At 40.1% G+C, this 15,215-nt stretch overlaps 1 protein-coding gene across 3 annotated transcripts in view; it reads right to left on the reverse strand.

Annotated features, from left to right (window-relative positions):
- Window positions 1-15,215, reverse strand: part of LRP6 (LDL receptor related protein 6) — a 126,648-nt gene that overhangs the window by 8,431 nt on the left and 103,002 nt on the right. For 2 of the 3 annotated variants that reach the window (XM_049822150.1, XM_049822153.1), the window contains 7 exons: window positions 12,742-12,944; window positions 10,673-10,884; window positions 10,264-10,454; window positions 5,625-5,834; window positions 4,168-4,293; window positions 2,547-2,783; window positions 724-834 (listed from right to left, as the gene is read on the reverse strand). In XM_049822150.1, the coding sequence (XP_049678107.1) occupies window positions 724-834; window positions 2,547-2,783; window positions 4,168-4,293; window positions 5,625-5,834; window positions 10,264-10,454; window positions 10,673-10,884; window positions 12,742-12,944 (1,290 nt within the window). The remainder of the gene's footprint in view (window positions 1-723; window positions 835-2,546; window positions 2,784-4,167; window positions 4,294-5,624; window positions 5,835-10,263; window positions 10,455-10,672; window positions 10,885-12,741; window positions 12,945-15,215) is intronic. The other variant, XM_049822152.1, reaches the window with a different exon arrangement.

Consider the following 15,215-nt stretch of genomic DNA (forward strand, 5'->3'; position numbering starts at 1 on the left):
ACATCTCCTATTACTCCTTCTTAAGATCAAGGGTCCAACTCTGGCTTTGCATTTTCAAGTTATGTTGTGTGTCAACCACGATATATAGATCTCTAACAGAAGAAGAGATGTCCCTATTTACTCTTTCTTTTAAAGCACCAACAGTGAAAATGAACTTTCAAGTTGGAATTTTAAAGGCAGTGGTTTTCTTGCAGAGCCCTGGAGATTTCAAGGTAGGGGATATCACATGTTACAAATCATAAATCAAGCTCAGAATTACATCTTTTCAAGATACAAAGGAAATTTTAGAAGGTTTACTCTACAGAGTGCTCCTCTGATTCTAAAAGCACCTGCTATTAATTCTCTGCATGAGAAAACCATGAAGCAGAGCAGTTGTATATAAAAGCCTCATGCTGCTAGAAAGATTAACACTGCACCAACTCAGCATACTAACAGATTATAGTAAAACAACACTTTTATTTCTTTTAAAAGTTTAAAAAGGTAAGTGGAAAAATTACTAGCCTGCTCTGCCTCAGAGAATACTCGTTCAGAATACTAGTTATGTTTGTTATTCGTATTCTACCACATTGTGCATTAATTGCATGACAGCAGTTATCAACAGGAGCATTCGTCTGGGTAACAATTAATTCAGTCTGGTTGGCAGAATAAAATCTAACTCAGAGAAGGCAAGAAACAAATTCTGTATGCTGCAATCAAATCTCTAGTCTCAGGTTTTACACTTACAGCACCCTTGCTCATCTGAGCTGTCACTGCAGTCCAGGTTGTGATCACATTTCTTGCTTTTCCCGATGCACTGCCCACTGGCACAACGGAACTGATCGGTTAAACAAAGCACTGGAAAGAGAAGCCCCCCCACACACCAAGAATCAGTATCAAAGACTTCTACTCTTTAAAATGTTTAAGAACACAAGACACCAAAGCATACATTCAGGAGTATCTTCAGAGAGCTTTGCCTGCCGTTAGCTTCATTTCTTAAAGTAGCCAGTGGCACTCAAAGTCCCTCATGCCAACCACACAGAAAAAGTGATTCAGTGTTCTGTTGAGGATATTGCACAGTGGGTACCTGGTCCTTACTGCCTATTTACAATAAGGACACTACAAAACAAAAGTACCTTGACTAAAATAACTCAGAAGCAGAAGGCCACTGAGAACACAGACACTTATCCCAGGACATGGTTATTGCAAAATTACTGTAAGAATCTCCAATTCTAAGCATTTACTGTAATGTAAGAGAGAAGAGTTAAGTTATTAAAAATAAAACTGCCAAACCATGATGATAAAATTTTTAAGAAAGATAAATGTGGTTTCTCAATGCCCTTGTGCTCTTCCTGTAAACCAGAGAACTCCTTGATCATGAGACAATATATTTCACTTGACATTATGTTTTTAAACTGAAATGAAAGACAGAAAATAAAACTGGAGCTTTGCCAGTACACTCAAAAAATAAACTACCACTTTGGGAAAAAAGGCGCTGCAGGCAAGGTGCTGGCTGCTGTTGTTTACACATATTTTTGCCTCCTGTTTCTCGTAAATCAAGAAATTCTTTCTGACTTCAGTTGAATTAAGAATTTAAGCTAAAGGCTTTTCCGATCTTTAATCAACTTGAATACTCTGAATAACAGGGCCACTTTGAAGATGATAAACAGCCCCTTGTCTGATATCTCCAGTTGCTGGATGGCAACTGGGAAACTAACTTGCACAACTTATTTTCAGATGTCAGCATCTCATCTAGCTAACAATCACCTTTCATCACACAGGAATTTCTGCATTGGTCTGTAGGTTTTTGTTGGAGCTGGAGCACATCGTTTGGAAAGAAATTCAGCCTTGATTGAAAGACCCTTAGACAGCCTCTTCAAAGAAGGAAAATGTACTGAGAGGATAGAAAGGAGAGGCATCCTTTCAAGCTTACAAGTTGTCCCTACAACTCTCCACTACTTGCACAGCGGGGAAAGCGAGTTTGCTCATGTTTCACGTTGTGTAGTGGTGGGGTAGTTCAGATTCCACCAGCATAACCTACCCTTCCCCAAATTAAAAGAACCTAATTCTCATTGTGTTGGCAATAGCACTTAAATACTCTCTCTTGCTGTGCTCTGTAGGAAGAATAGGTCTCCAGAAATCTTGTCTGTCTCTCACTCCCACTTACTCACAAATGCTTAACTTTATTTTATAATACCTGAACAAAATGATCAATCCCAAGACCTTTACTTGGTACAAGGTACACAAAAAACCACGACAAGGATTTGTTCTACTTTGTAATTCACTCCCAGTTACCAGGTTTTTAGAGCTTAAAAAACATATTACCTTTTTAATAGTACTTTTCACAAACAGAGCTTAAATCACTGTGCAGGAGATCAGTATCATTTCTATTTCATAGGTGGAGAAACAAAAGTATGGAATTGTGAAATAATTTCCCATTCAATAGATCAGTTTAAAAACTAGCAGAACCTTGGGATCCTTCCAAATCCTACTCAGGAGTAACTTTGGTATCTATCATAGTATCCCCATGACAGCTTTATTTTCACCACACTCCAAAAGACCCTCTGTACCTTCACAGTTCTTCTCATCCGAGTTGTCCTGGCAATTTGCTTCTCCATTGCACCGGAGGGCACTGTCTATGCACTGTCCGCTTTCACACTGGAACTGGGTGTCTGAGCACACGGGGCAGTTCTTTTCATCACTGTGGTCTTCACATTCAGTGAAACCATCACAGCGCCAAGCCACTGGGATGCAGTCAATCTCACCTGTGAAACAGGTGAACTGCTGAGGGGAGCATGTTGGTGGTTCTTTAAAAATCAAGCAAACAAACAAAAATTAAAAATCCAGGTGAACAAACAGTAGATCAGGACAGGTAAGGACAAGATGATCCCAGCTGCTCTGATTTATCAAGCAGCTGATAAACATGCCACATCATAAGGTAACTTCCATCCCTGCTGCCTCCACAGTCATTTGTGCAGATCTTGAGCCCCATGTGACTGATGCAGGCTCACATCAATGGAGACTCATTAGACAAAGAACAAGAGGAACAGAGAAACAGGTACACTCAAACCACAATTATTTTCTTGCCTTCCCAATTCAGCCTCTTACACCCTTCTCTTAGTAGGTTTTCAAAAGTCTTCTTTTAAAGTCAACACACTCTTCTACTCTCCCTTTCCTGCAACACGACTATATACACAACTGATGGCTCACTTTCTTTTTAACATTCAACAGTCATTGTATAGAAAACGTTAAAAGGATGTAATGCGCTGCAGATGGATGCACTGTGACTCAATGTCTAGTTATGTGCCCTCAACAGCTCTGTTCAGTCAAAATTCTTTTAAAATGACAAAAAAACTGCTCAATCTAGTCAAGTCCTGCTATCTCAACACAGCTGTTAGCTGTTATTTAACATTTACTACAGTAACTGTTAATCTCATGCAGTAAGTGAACATAGATTTTTTTGTTTCTCTTTTTTTAATCCCCCTTTTCTCCCCCCGCTTTTGGCCTGGTATTAAACTTGCTCTGAGAAAATATCTGGATTATGTTAGCTCTTGTTCCATTGTGAGACCACACGTCGCCTTGATGGCGAGAAGATTGCATAATAAATCCATTCAGTACGGTGGCACAAAGAGACCCAAGCACCAATGTGCCTTTCCTCTTCCCCGTTTCAACCCCACCCTTGGAGACACCAGGGCGTAGGCTACAGTGGCCATATCGCCACAGAGGAGGCAACTCGCCCTTCTGGGACTGCAGTTCAGAAAGACACACACAGGACGAGTTTGAGGAGGACAGCAGAGAAGAATAAAATGGCACAGACATGGTGCAATATGCCACAATCTACCACTATTTGAAAAAGAACATACAGAGTGATAGAAAAAAGTAATAAAAATCATACAATTAAAAAAATCAAGTTGAAATAATTCAGTGGTCTTCACTAGAAAGGGTGAACAGAAATCCTTATTCAACAGTCAGCTAGTGAATTTTTCTTCTCTTACACCTCAATACTTGCAGATTTAGCTGGGGGGGGGGGGGGGCAGGGGGAGGCAAAGAGGTAAGTGTGTAGAAGCGTATAAGAGCGCCTGGTGCACCGTCACATGCTTTCTGCTCAGAAGCCACCCTTAAAGATGGAGACCACCCCCCCCACAAGCCCAGAAGCTGAGAGCTCACTGACGCAGAACATGAAGGACTTACCTCCGCAGGACAGCTCATCCTGCAGCAGAACAAGGTGGACTGGGCAAGAGCAGCGCGTGGTACCGTCGCCCTTCACAATGCAAATGTGCGAGCAGCCACCGTTATCTTGAGAACAAGGATGTTGTCCTGTGATTTCAAAAATAAGAAAGACAGGTACTGACAAGAAATCCCCATCTCGTTTTTGACCTTTCAGTGATTCCTTTGGGCACACAGGACTCCCTTCATTACTTCCTTCCCTCTGGGGAAGACACTACTAAAAACAACTCTGAAAAAGTTGTATTTTGTTGTGTGCATATTTTCCCTTTACACATATCAATAATTATCACGCACATTGATCATTGTCTATGATCTGAAACATTGCGAGAATCATGCCGTGGAGCCTACTAAAACCGTAAGCAGTACTCAAACCATTTTGGTTTTGTGTGAGGCAGAACTAGTTATACAGCAAAAATAGTAGCATTAGTAACACAAAAAGATGCCTTGGATTCCATACTTCATTTTCTTTATCAGAGACCATTAAGAAAGTAAACTTTTCTAATTTATGAATTCTGAAGCTTCCATACTGACTCCGAAACTCAAATTAACATGCTCTAGATAAATATGTCTCTTCATTTTAATGTTTAATAAGGACTACGCACTTCTCTTGGAACTCCTGACAGATTTACTGAGATTAATAGCAAACAAAACTAGTAGTAGTCTGCACTGATGCTTTAATTAAACATCCCCAGACATTTTTCTACATATTTCTCCAAGGCATGCACCACAGCCTATTAACCAGGCCTATTTGCTCCAGGATGACAGCAGCTCTATCGCTTTAACCATCCAGCTCCCATCATTTCTAACACACGTGTGGGGAAAAGCTATATTCCTGGTAAACAGAAAACTTTCAGAAGTGCAGCCACGTTCAACACAAATTGTTATTTAATACATACTTCCTTTGTGCAATGCAACATTGCTCTTTGTCATTTATTTCAATATGAATTGCCATGAACAAAAATTGTTCACTTTGCCTTCAAGGCAGGCAGTCCACCGAAACATTTACTGCTAGTAAAAGGCCCTGAGAGCTGTGCTCATCTAAACGGAGTAAACACCTAATAGCAACTCACTAGCGTGTTGCAGTTGTAATCATCTGCTAGGGATGACAGGACATTTCCACTGTGCCTACAGACACTCACATGCCAGGTGCCTGTATGGGACTACCAATGAAGTTGTCATCAGCAACAAAACATGATGCTGGGTTTGTGATAGATTTCCAGTCCATTGCCAACTGCCTGAAGGAAACAAACTTAATTGCACCCTGGCGATGTACAGACACAAAACGATACCAACTTCTGGGCCCTTCGATCTGCACTGATGTCAATCAGTGACAAGGCAAAACAGGCTCCTCTCTCAGCAGCCACTCCTTGCCTCAAGCCCCACAGGCACTGTTTGCACTTGCAAACAGGGATTGCACTTACTGTATTCCTGAATGTTGAGCTCTTTCACAGCATGGATGTCACTGAGTTGTGCAATACGAGCTTGGACCTTTGTACGTCCTTCTCGACCAGTCATATCAATCTTTTCAATCATCTGCTGTTGCCTGTCAATCCAATACAGCCAGTTTTCAAATACAGTTAGTCCCACAGGCTGCAAGATATTAGAGTCTTCCAAAACAATCCGGTTAGCACCTGCAGAAGGGAAAGAGTGGTTTAGTATTTCAGTTGATTCTAATTGAGCCATCGCAAACATTTTCCACACTACTCACACCACTATATTCCACCTACTTTTACACTACCAGGTACAAACACAAGCAATCCTGGGTTCTGTGGTGCAAGACTGACGCATTTTGCAGACAGATGATCAAATCTTTTTTTCTACTTTCATCAAAGATGACAGGTTTTGTGCTTCAAATACATTTACTATATTTAAGAAGCATCTGGAGTTGGGGGCTCAGCTCTCATGAGCCTATCCAGTCTTTTATCGATATGATGGGAATTGGTTAATTCTTTTCATTCTTCTACCCTTTTTTGGAGAGATTAACTGCTTTGTCTTGGCATACAATAGGGAATAAGAAGATGGATTATTAGCTTGAGTTAACTAACACAAGATAAAATCCAAGCGAAGACAAGGTAGTTAGTACTTTTCACATGAATTATGAGATTAAGGTAAACACTTGACTTCTGACTTCCTCCTATTCTTTTGTTTCAACTATATTACCTTCACTAAGGTTTTCATGCTAAATTGGGAAGGCTCCTTTCTTCCTGGTGAAGAGTTACTTTGCTCATTTCCTTTTGTAATCATCGGTAGCAGCCAAGAGGCTTTAGCCTTACACCTCTGAAGAGTATCTGTTGACTTTTATGCTAGATTATCTGGCATTATATATAGTCAAGGGCAACTGCCACACTTCATGGTTAACACTCCACATAAACAGAAGACAGTCTGCAGCTGTTTTAAAGGTATCATTAAAGACTGTCTGAAGACAGTGGAGACTTTGCAACTCATGCACAGAAGGAAAATATGTTATTCAAAACCTGAAAGCTCAAAAGTGAGGTTTAATCCATGCTTCGTTTAGTTTACATGACATGGTCATTAACACTCAAATATTCAGTGAGGTTTATCAGATTCTGAGCAAAAAATTACTCACAAACGTAAGGAATCTGCTTCAATTTTGAAATTCTGAAACAATGTCACAGTCTAAAATTAGGCCACAGCTTGAAAATTTACATAAAATCCTGGTATTTCACATATCTGTGTTCACTGCTATGCTTATTTTTTACCTGTACTACAGCAGACAATAGCTTTACATATGTTCATCCACAAAACAATTTCCAAGAAGTTTTTATATTTTGTCCTGTGAAAATATACAAGTACAACTGAATACTACAGAAAAATTCTACCATGTCTCTCCCATAGTCACACAAGATAATGTCATGGGACAAAACACACACATTTTATGATTTTATAATTTGAACAAGTTCTATCCCTCTGCTTTGATTAGTAGCAAAAATGGTTTTTGGCTTGTGGAGAATTTAATCAACAGTATGTCAGTGATGATGACTTACAAACAAATTCAGCTATGAAGGTTACATTTATCTCTTTTTCACTAAATGCATACAGAGCTCAGAAGTTAAGTAACTTTCCAAACATTTAACAAGTGGTAACATATAAAGCAAAACATGGAAATTCAACTATTAATCCCGAGCTAGACCGGGCTCTCGCCCACCACTTTGGAACAACACCAGCAATGATCTGATTAAGAAAAGATGTTGATGGATTCTGAAGGAGGCTATACCCAGACTGATGTAGAAATTAATAGACTGAGTGATGTAAGTCAAACTAAATAACTGCAACCGTCTTTTAAACCCCAGGAAAATGACTCATTGTATAGGGAAAAGGTAAGAAACAGCAACCTGCATCTTGAGGAGAAGAAAAGCTAAGCTGGGAATAGGAGAAAATGCAAAGATGACAGGGAGGAATATAGTTAAAATGAAGACCTTGACCTACCCAAATGGAGCCTGTACATGCCCTGCTCTTCCATACTGCCCTTTGTCAATCAGCATGGCATTTTGCAGTATGCTCCTAAAGCTGTGAAGCTTAGAATTTTCACTCCCTTAATGTCTTAATCTTTCTTTTTAATATTTGTGACCAAGTTTAACTGACTATTTCTGACTAAACCAAGACAGAAAAATCCCTCCTTCCATAAATCAACAACAAAATCTGAAGCCGGCTTATCAGGGTGCTTTAGTCCCCTTTATTGGTAATGTCAGATGAAAGGGATATGCGATTAAGAGAAGCTTTGTCTCCTGGCATCACCATTCTCTTTCCAGCAATACCTTTTACAAAAAGACTTAAAAACTAAAAAATACAAAAATCAGGACACACCCATAGCTCAAATCTATTTCCAAATAAAAATGACTTAACTCTAGAATCATTAGACATTTCCAAATCACACTAATTATTCTGGAATAGAAGAACTAATTTCCAAATAGTTTCCATGGTAGGGAGCTAATTCCAGTCATGTTTTCATAAACAACCCCTTAATCATCTGAAGAATCTGGTTAGCTTCAGTAGGATCTCCCATTTGGGCAGCATAACCAAGTCCGAACTGTATGCCTGAAGGACAGGGAGGAAGAGAAGGACTGCATCACATAAAAGACATTCTAGCTCTCCTTCTCTTTATGGGTACTGGCGTCTACAGAGTTGACAGAACAAGAGACTCTGCATGTTTTTAAGAAGCTAACATGCAGAAAAATTGCTCTGCCAGTCAAAAGAGCCTATTAATCAGCATTCCTAAGCACAGGAATGCATCTCAGCAGTTAGCAATTTATTGTGGTGATTGTAGCAATCTATTTGTGGTACAAATGCCAAAAAGCAAGAGAGGTTTTAGAATGATTCTTCTTCATGTTCTTTGAAAATATGGCGAGCTTTTCCTACACATTGGTGATCCAACAGCCACATCTTTAAAAGAAAAAAAAAAAAAAAAAAAGCAGAATCATTAAAACCAGAGTGAATTAGAATTTAGATCCATCTCGTCCTCTGGTGTGTTGCTTTCTGGCAGATAACACCCAAAGAGATAAACAAAGCACACGTGATGTTCTGCTGCCCATTACTTGACTCATGCAGACCTGGGATCTGGGATAGCCTAGAACATGCAGAGATATTCATACCACATTTTTTTTTTTAAAACAATTCACTAACTTAGGTTATGTCCTGTGTTTTAAAATAGTAAACAATCAGGGTATTGCAGATCATTAGTGACTCTGAATCTTCCAGTGACGCACCACGTGAATCACTGAAAAAAAATTATCTTGCTCAATTCCAACCAACTAGAAAACCCAAAATGTTTTCCAAAACAAAAGCTTATGCTAGCAACTTAATAAAAGGCTGAAAATCACAGCGGTGTCAATGGGATTACGTGCTACTACTTTGAATGAAGGTTTCATGTCATCAGTTAAAGACATTACTACAAACTACCGTACTCTTGTTAAGTTTTCAAACTCACTCACAGATTGCAAAGTGTGTCCTTCCTTCCTTATGCATGTACTTATCCTTCTGATAGTAGAAAACACTCAGCTGAAGTACAAGGACATGCACTATCCAAAGTGGGGATGGACTTACTGCAAAGGAAGGAGAAATTCTGCCACTGCCCTCCACTAGCAGCAGCACGAAGGGTGAATATACTCCATCACCTAATGGAGATGGGTATTTATGTGCTCAGAACATCCTGTCACTCCCAGCAGCAACATCCAGCCCAATTCATATCACAACAAGTTACTGGCAAAGCCATGAGACAGCTGGACTGACCCAGCAGCTTGCTGGATCCGGCTAGTAAATAAGAGACATAAATAAAAGGGATTCTTTCACACCCATTCTAACTGCATTTTTCCTCCTCTCTTGCTCTAGTTCTGGTTGCTTGCTGGACTTTTTCCTGAACCAACTCAGCTTTCCAAACCAACAGAACACTGTTCTCTATTTCTCTTTTTCTGTATATTGTTAGGTTATTGTTTTGCTTATGTGGTTAAGTGAGCTGAATCAACTCATAGAGGAGGTCAGACAAGCAGCATAACCAACCTTAGGAAGCAGGCAAAGAGAATTCCATAGCTGGAAGAGGGAGGTTTTTGCCTTTTGAGAACAGAGAGATGTTAGATCTGCTCTATCCTTCTCACATCATTTCACCCCAAATGACAGGTACGTAAGTGACCTGCATACTTGCTGCTTTAACTCTGCAGGAAAGGTTTTTCCACTAACGGGAAACCTTCCTCTGATTGACAGATTACTGCAAGAAAACCAATGCCTTTAAAAACAACCCTCTAGCTCCCCTTTCCAAAACTGCTGCAATTTATTTGTGAACTGACTTTGGGAAAGCATACAAAGGTCTTGCAGAGAGAAATTGAAGTAAATAGCATGTATAGCAATTAATAATGTAAATCAGATAGAGGCATGAGACTGTAAAGGCATGCTGCATGAATCATGCACATTCCCTGGCTGGGAATTTAGGGAGCGATTAGAATCACAGTACAGACTGTTTATAGTAGGAAGGAAAAGACGACACCTTTCTCTGCATTCCCCCACACCCACACCACACAAATGAATCACTGAATTAAAGTGCTACTGTACCTGAAAGGTCACTGCTTTCAATTCTCCGCAGGTCTGAATCAGCCCAGAACAACTTGCCTAGCTGGCTATCAATAGCTAAGGCTATGGGCTTGCTCAAACCACTGAAAAAAAGGACCTCTCGTTCAGTTCCATCCAATGCTGCTCTCTCAATTTTAGGAGACCTTTCCTGTAGGTTGGTGAAATACATGTATCTGGAATAGGAATGACGAGAGGAAAAAAAAAAAAAAAAAAAAAAAAAAAAAAAGGTTTATTTGATCTTTCCACATTTTTGCTATATGAGCTAGGCATCTTAACAAATGTCAAAGAAGTTTTTATTCTGACAAACAGAAACCAGCCAGCAGCAAGAAATCAATTTGACTCTCAAGACCTTCAGCCTGAATTTCCCCACATCACTATTTCAACTACATACCCTTTCTCTGGATTCACTACAATGGCTCTGGGCCTATCTTGATCTCCTTTGAGCACCACTCCCATGGGTCTCCCATCCAGGCGTGTCACATTGATCACATTAGTAGCTTCGCAGGTCCAGTAGATATAGCGGCTGTAGATGTCAATGCTCAGATCATAAGGCTGCATATCTAGGTTCTGATTGGGAACTGGACTTGTCACAACAGTGAGGCTCTACAAAGGAAAGAAAAGCAACCCACAGAAAAGCATTTAATCTGATCCAACATGACCAATTTTATTTGCTATGGATGCACCACATCAAACTACTGCTCAACAAAAGGAGGCAGCCAAAATACTATCATCAAGTAAGGAGACACCCAGGTCCAGTTGCCTCACCAAAACCTTTGATCAGATACAGACACTTGATGGTTTGTTGTAATGGCAATCATCTAAGTTGGTTGCAGCTCATAAGACCTAGCAAGTTTGACCAATAAGTCCAAATTGCCTCTATGTTGAAGATTCAGGGTCAGCTTTCATGTTTCCTCTGCCTTCTTGACAACTCTAAGTTCAGTTTGGATAGACCTAAACTCAGCACATTTAGCACTCTACAACAGGAACGCATCACCACTAGTTCCCAAAGCTGCAGCTGAACAGATAAAAACACAGGCAAAGTGAAGACCGCACTTGAAATTCTTGCCTCATTCTTCACCATCACTGCCATCACACTTGGGGGACATAACGTAAGGATGAATGGGAAGGCAACTGCCAACAGACAGAAAGGATATCACCCTAGCATACAACAGTGACTTTAGAGCATTTCCAGCTAACACCTGTCTGCTTCAAGTTCTTGCCTTCTACCCGTCCAGACCTCTGGAGTTCACATACCTTTTTGTTTTTTTAATTTATTATGTTTTTTTTAGAAAGAAGCTGCATATTCTCCCTATAGTGAAAGGTGAATCTAACTGACATCTTTCATGAACTTTTCAAAGAATCTCATGAGGACTGGTAACTCACAAAACACAGCCTTACATAATCTTTCTGGAAAACTTCATGCTTTTGAGGTGAGCAGTCTCCACCCTCTCACCCCCAAATTAAACTTCACCATAAAATTTGCCTAACTTTATTTGGCTTGTCACCTCTATGAAAAGGTGTGCCTACAAGTCTTACACTTGTTTATTCTGCTGAAGCTGGCAAAAACCTGGTGCCTTTAACTAGTTTTGGGTGTTAAATTATTTAGATATTCCAAAATTAAAAACACTGGTAAATTAAGAGTTAAGGCTGAAGGGTGTTTCAGCAGGATCCAACTACCACCACACCCACCACCAGAAACCACACACTCTTACAAATTAAACTGAATATAACATCTCAGTGTTGTTCATCTTAGTCTCCTGCTCCTCCCCCATTCAAAAAATCAGGAAGAAAAAAAATCTATTTTAAAATGTGAAAATGAATAACCAGTCATAGCTCACAATTAACCTCACTAAACCTGTATCACCTTTTGCCTTCTACCCCAGTCTACTTTTTCTGTATTCCCCAGTCAAATACATTTTCCCAAGCCTGCTACATCTCTTATAGGTCACTAGTTTCAACCTCCCGGCTCAGTGCCTCTGTGGTTGATAACAACTCTCTTCCTATCCCCACCAGAACCTGGGAGGCTTCAGACACACCTGTGTGCTCACAAAGTCCCACCCTCTTCATTTCAGAATCAAAGCCCCTGCACCCTGCTCATTTGTAACTCTTTCTTCTCTCTGACACACTCCGTTTCTCCCAAGAAGCTTCCCATCCATGTTTCACTTCTCTCAAATATGGGTTTCCAAGAGCCCCCAGCCTAAAGAGAGCATTGAACAAATAAGGCACTGTGAACAACGGTATCTTTAAGTTGGCCTTCGTTTTCCATGTTTTATTTCCTGCTGCACCTCCCAGATCACCGGCTGAGGTCTCCAGAAACTCCAGATGCCACTTGTTCTGCAAAGTGACAGCTAGTAATCTATAGGAAGTCCATATATCTAAATTATCCATGTACAATCATTCATTGCTGGGTGTGGGGCATGCCTTGCTCATCTTTTAGTAATTCCATAACCCACAGGATACCTGGCTGCCATCCTCCTGTGCCTTCCGGATGATGTTCTGCCGAGAATCAATCCAGTACAGCTGCTTATCCAGGGGGTCATAATCAATGGCTCGAACGTTCCTCAGACTATGGATAGGGAGTATGATATCTGGACTCTGCTGCTCATCTATCACCATGCGATTAATTGCATTCTTCTGACTGAACAACAGAAACGTTGTAGGAGCTTGATGGGTTAAAAAAAAAAAGAGGGTGAAAGGGTTACACATAGCAATGAGGTTGTGTATTTGTACATTCAGTAACAACAACTACTATATGTAACCACACAGCACCTATCATTTCATTCCCCTTCTCCCTCTTCCAAAAAAAAAATAATAATCAAAACAAAACATAAAAATCCCAACCTCTGATCTGTTTGGAAAGCCTTCCAAATGACCTCTTTTTATGATAAATGTCTGAACGTGGATGAGACAGACAAAGATAATTTTGTAAGCTGCAGGACTAATGAATGTGAAGACTTCTGTCAAAGTCACCTCAAAGAAGAATGGTCAACCATGCCTCTCAAAGAACTGTCAATTTTCTTTCTAAAGGGGTCCCAGGGAAATGCAGCTCCACTATTTTGAAGTTGAACCTTTGGCTAGGTACAATTCTACTTGCAGAGGGAGCTGAGCAAAAGCCAGCACTGTTCCTCATTTAGAGGTCCCAGGGAAGGGAGTCTGCTGTTAGAGTGGTTCAGTCCTGTTCCCACAAACCCTTTTTCTGCCTGCACTGGAATGGAACAACAACTAATTCACAGGAAAATGTTAAGTGTGTGGAAAGATGTGTTTTCAGAGAAAAATGTATTCACTCTTCTCAAATTTATATATCTTTCTTATTTTTAGGTGCTCATCTGGGAATGCTAACCTGCAATCAGGGGAAAAAAAATAATAAAATAAATCTGATGCCATCCTCCAGCTTTCCAGATGCCCAGCAAAAATTTCCTGGAAAAATAATTTTCTTCTTAGAAATACCATCAAACATCAGAAAATAAGACTTCCCCACCCCATATAGCTGAAGTTTCCTGGCTGCATCTTACAGTAAGTGCACAAGGCACTTAATACATCATTAAAAAGAAGTTATTCCAGTATTACATAACTGGGTCAGAAATCAGAGGAGGTAGTTAAAGCATTTTTCTCTTTTCACAGCATTCTTTTCAATAATGGTCTACCTGGAGCCACTGCTGTGCAAAGCGGCACAAGAGCCAGCAGCCAGAAATGCCGTTTGCAGCCTCCCTGAAGTTTGTACAATCAATTCTCTATAGCACAAGTCTGGAGAGATTAGCAGTGGGACACTGTACTCATTCAATCCAGCCTGTAAAACAGGTAAGGCAGCACCTTGGAAAGGGGAGGTAGCAAAAGTCTTCCAGAGAACATCATCACCTTGCTTTGTTATTTTAGGCATAGGCTTTGAACATTAATTCTGGCTGCTGGGGAGAAAAAAGAAAAAAAAAAAAAAAAAAAAGGCAGGGAGGGGAGTTTCCTTGGTAACTAACACTCAATCCTAACATCCTATAACACTCAAGCCTAATTGCAAGGTATTTTTGCTTTCTGGAAAACCTGTGTTTCCCCTCCAAGCATTTCTCCAATAATTTAAGCTGCTTTCTACTTAGGTCTAAACTGTGGAAGAAAGCACACAAAAAAAAAAATAAAGGGCAAAGCAAAGTTTATATGAATGTGTATAGCAAAATAATAGATTCAGAAAACATCAGAATTCTTACCAAGCAGTTGAGAGTAATGGAAAGGGAAAAAAGCTCAAGATAAAACAGTTCAGGTAAACATACCATCAGAAGCACCTAAAATTCTTTCCATTTTTCCCCAAAGACACCTTCTCACTGCCATTGCTTAGCTTCCAACTTTGAATTGATGGCTCATTATAAAAAGCAACAGCAGATTTCTCCCCTTGAGTCCCCACATCTCTGAAACAGTACCAATTTCAAAATCCCTTCCCAGTTTTCATCATTTTCCCTCCCAATAGTCACATATTTTAACTATATTTTTGGCAGGCAAATGGAGTGCAACAAGCATGTCTCCTGTGTAACACTTGCCTTCAAACTTCACGACACATGGTAGGTCTGACGAGATACCAGATCTCATCAGAGCAGTGTGTCCTTCCCATAATTAAAAGAATCTATGCACACATGAGCAGGGTAATCCAGAAGGGAGGAACCGGCCTCTAGACAGGGCTTGGGCTAATAATAATGTTCAGGAGTACATAAGCAAGTAAAACAGGCAAGAGAAAGTTAAAACGATTCATGCTCCAATTATAGTGCCCAAGAAAAAAAAATTAAATTATATGCAGAGAAGCCTAAGTCTCCGATTACCTACAAGTGAGAAGTTGGAAAATTCCCAGATTTGAACATGGAAGAAGGGAAACTCCTAATACTTTACAAACAGCCCTGAACTGTACTGCGGGGAAATGGTTCTATCTGCTCACAACATATTTCCTGTATTTTTCCCCT

Source organism: Accipiter gentilis, chromosome 18, assembly GCF_929443795.1.
Source record: "Accipiter gentilis chromosome 18, bAccGen1.1, whole genome shotgun sequence".
Lineage (NCBI taxonomy): Eukaryota > Metazoa > Chordata > Aves > Accipitriformes > Accipitridae > Astur > Astur gentilis.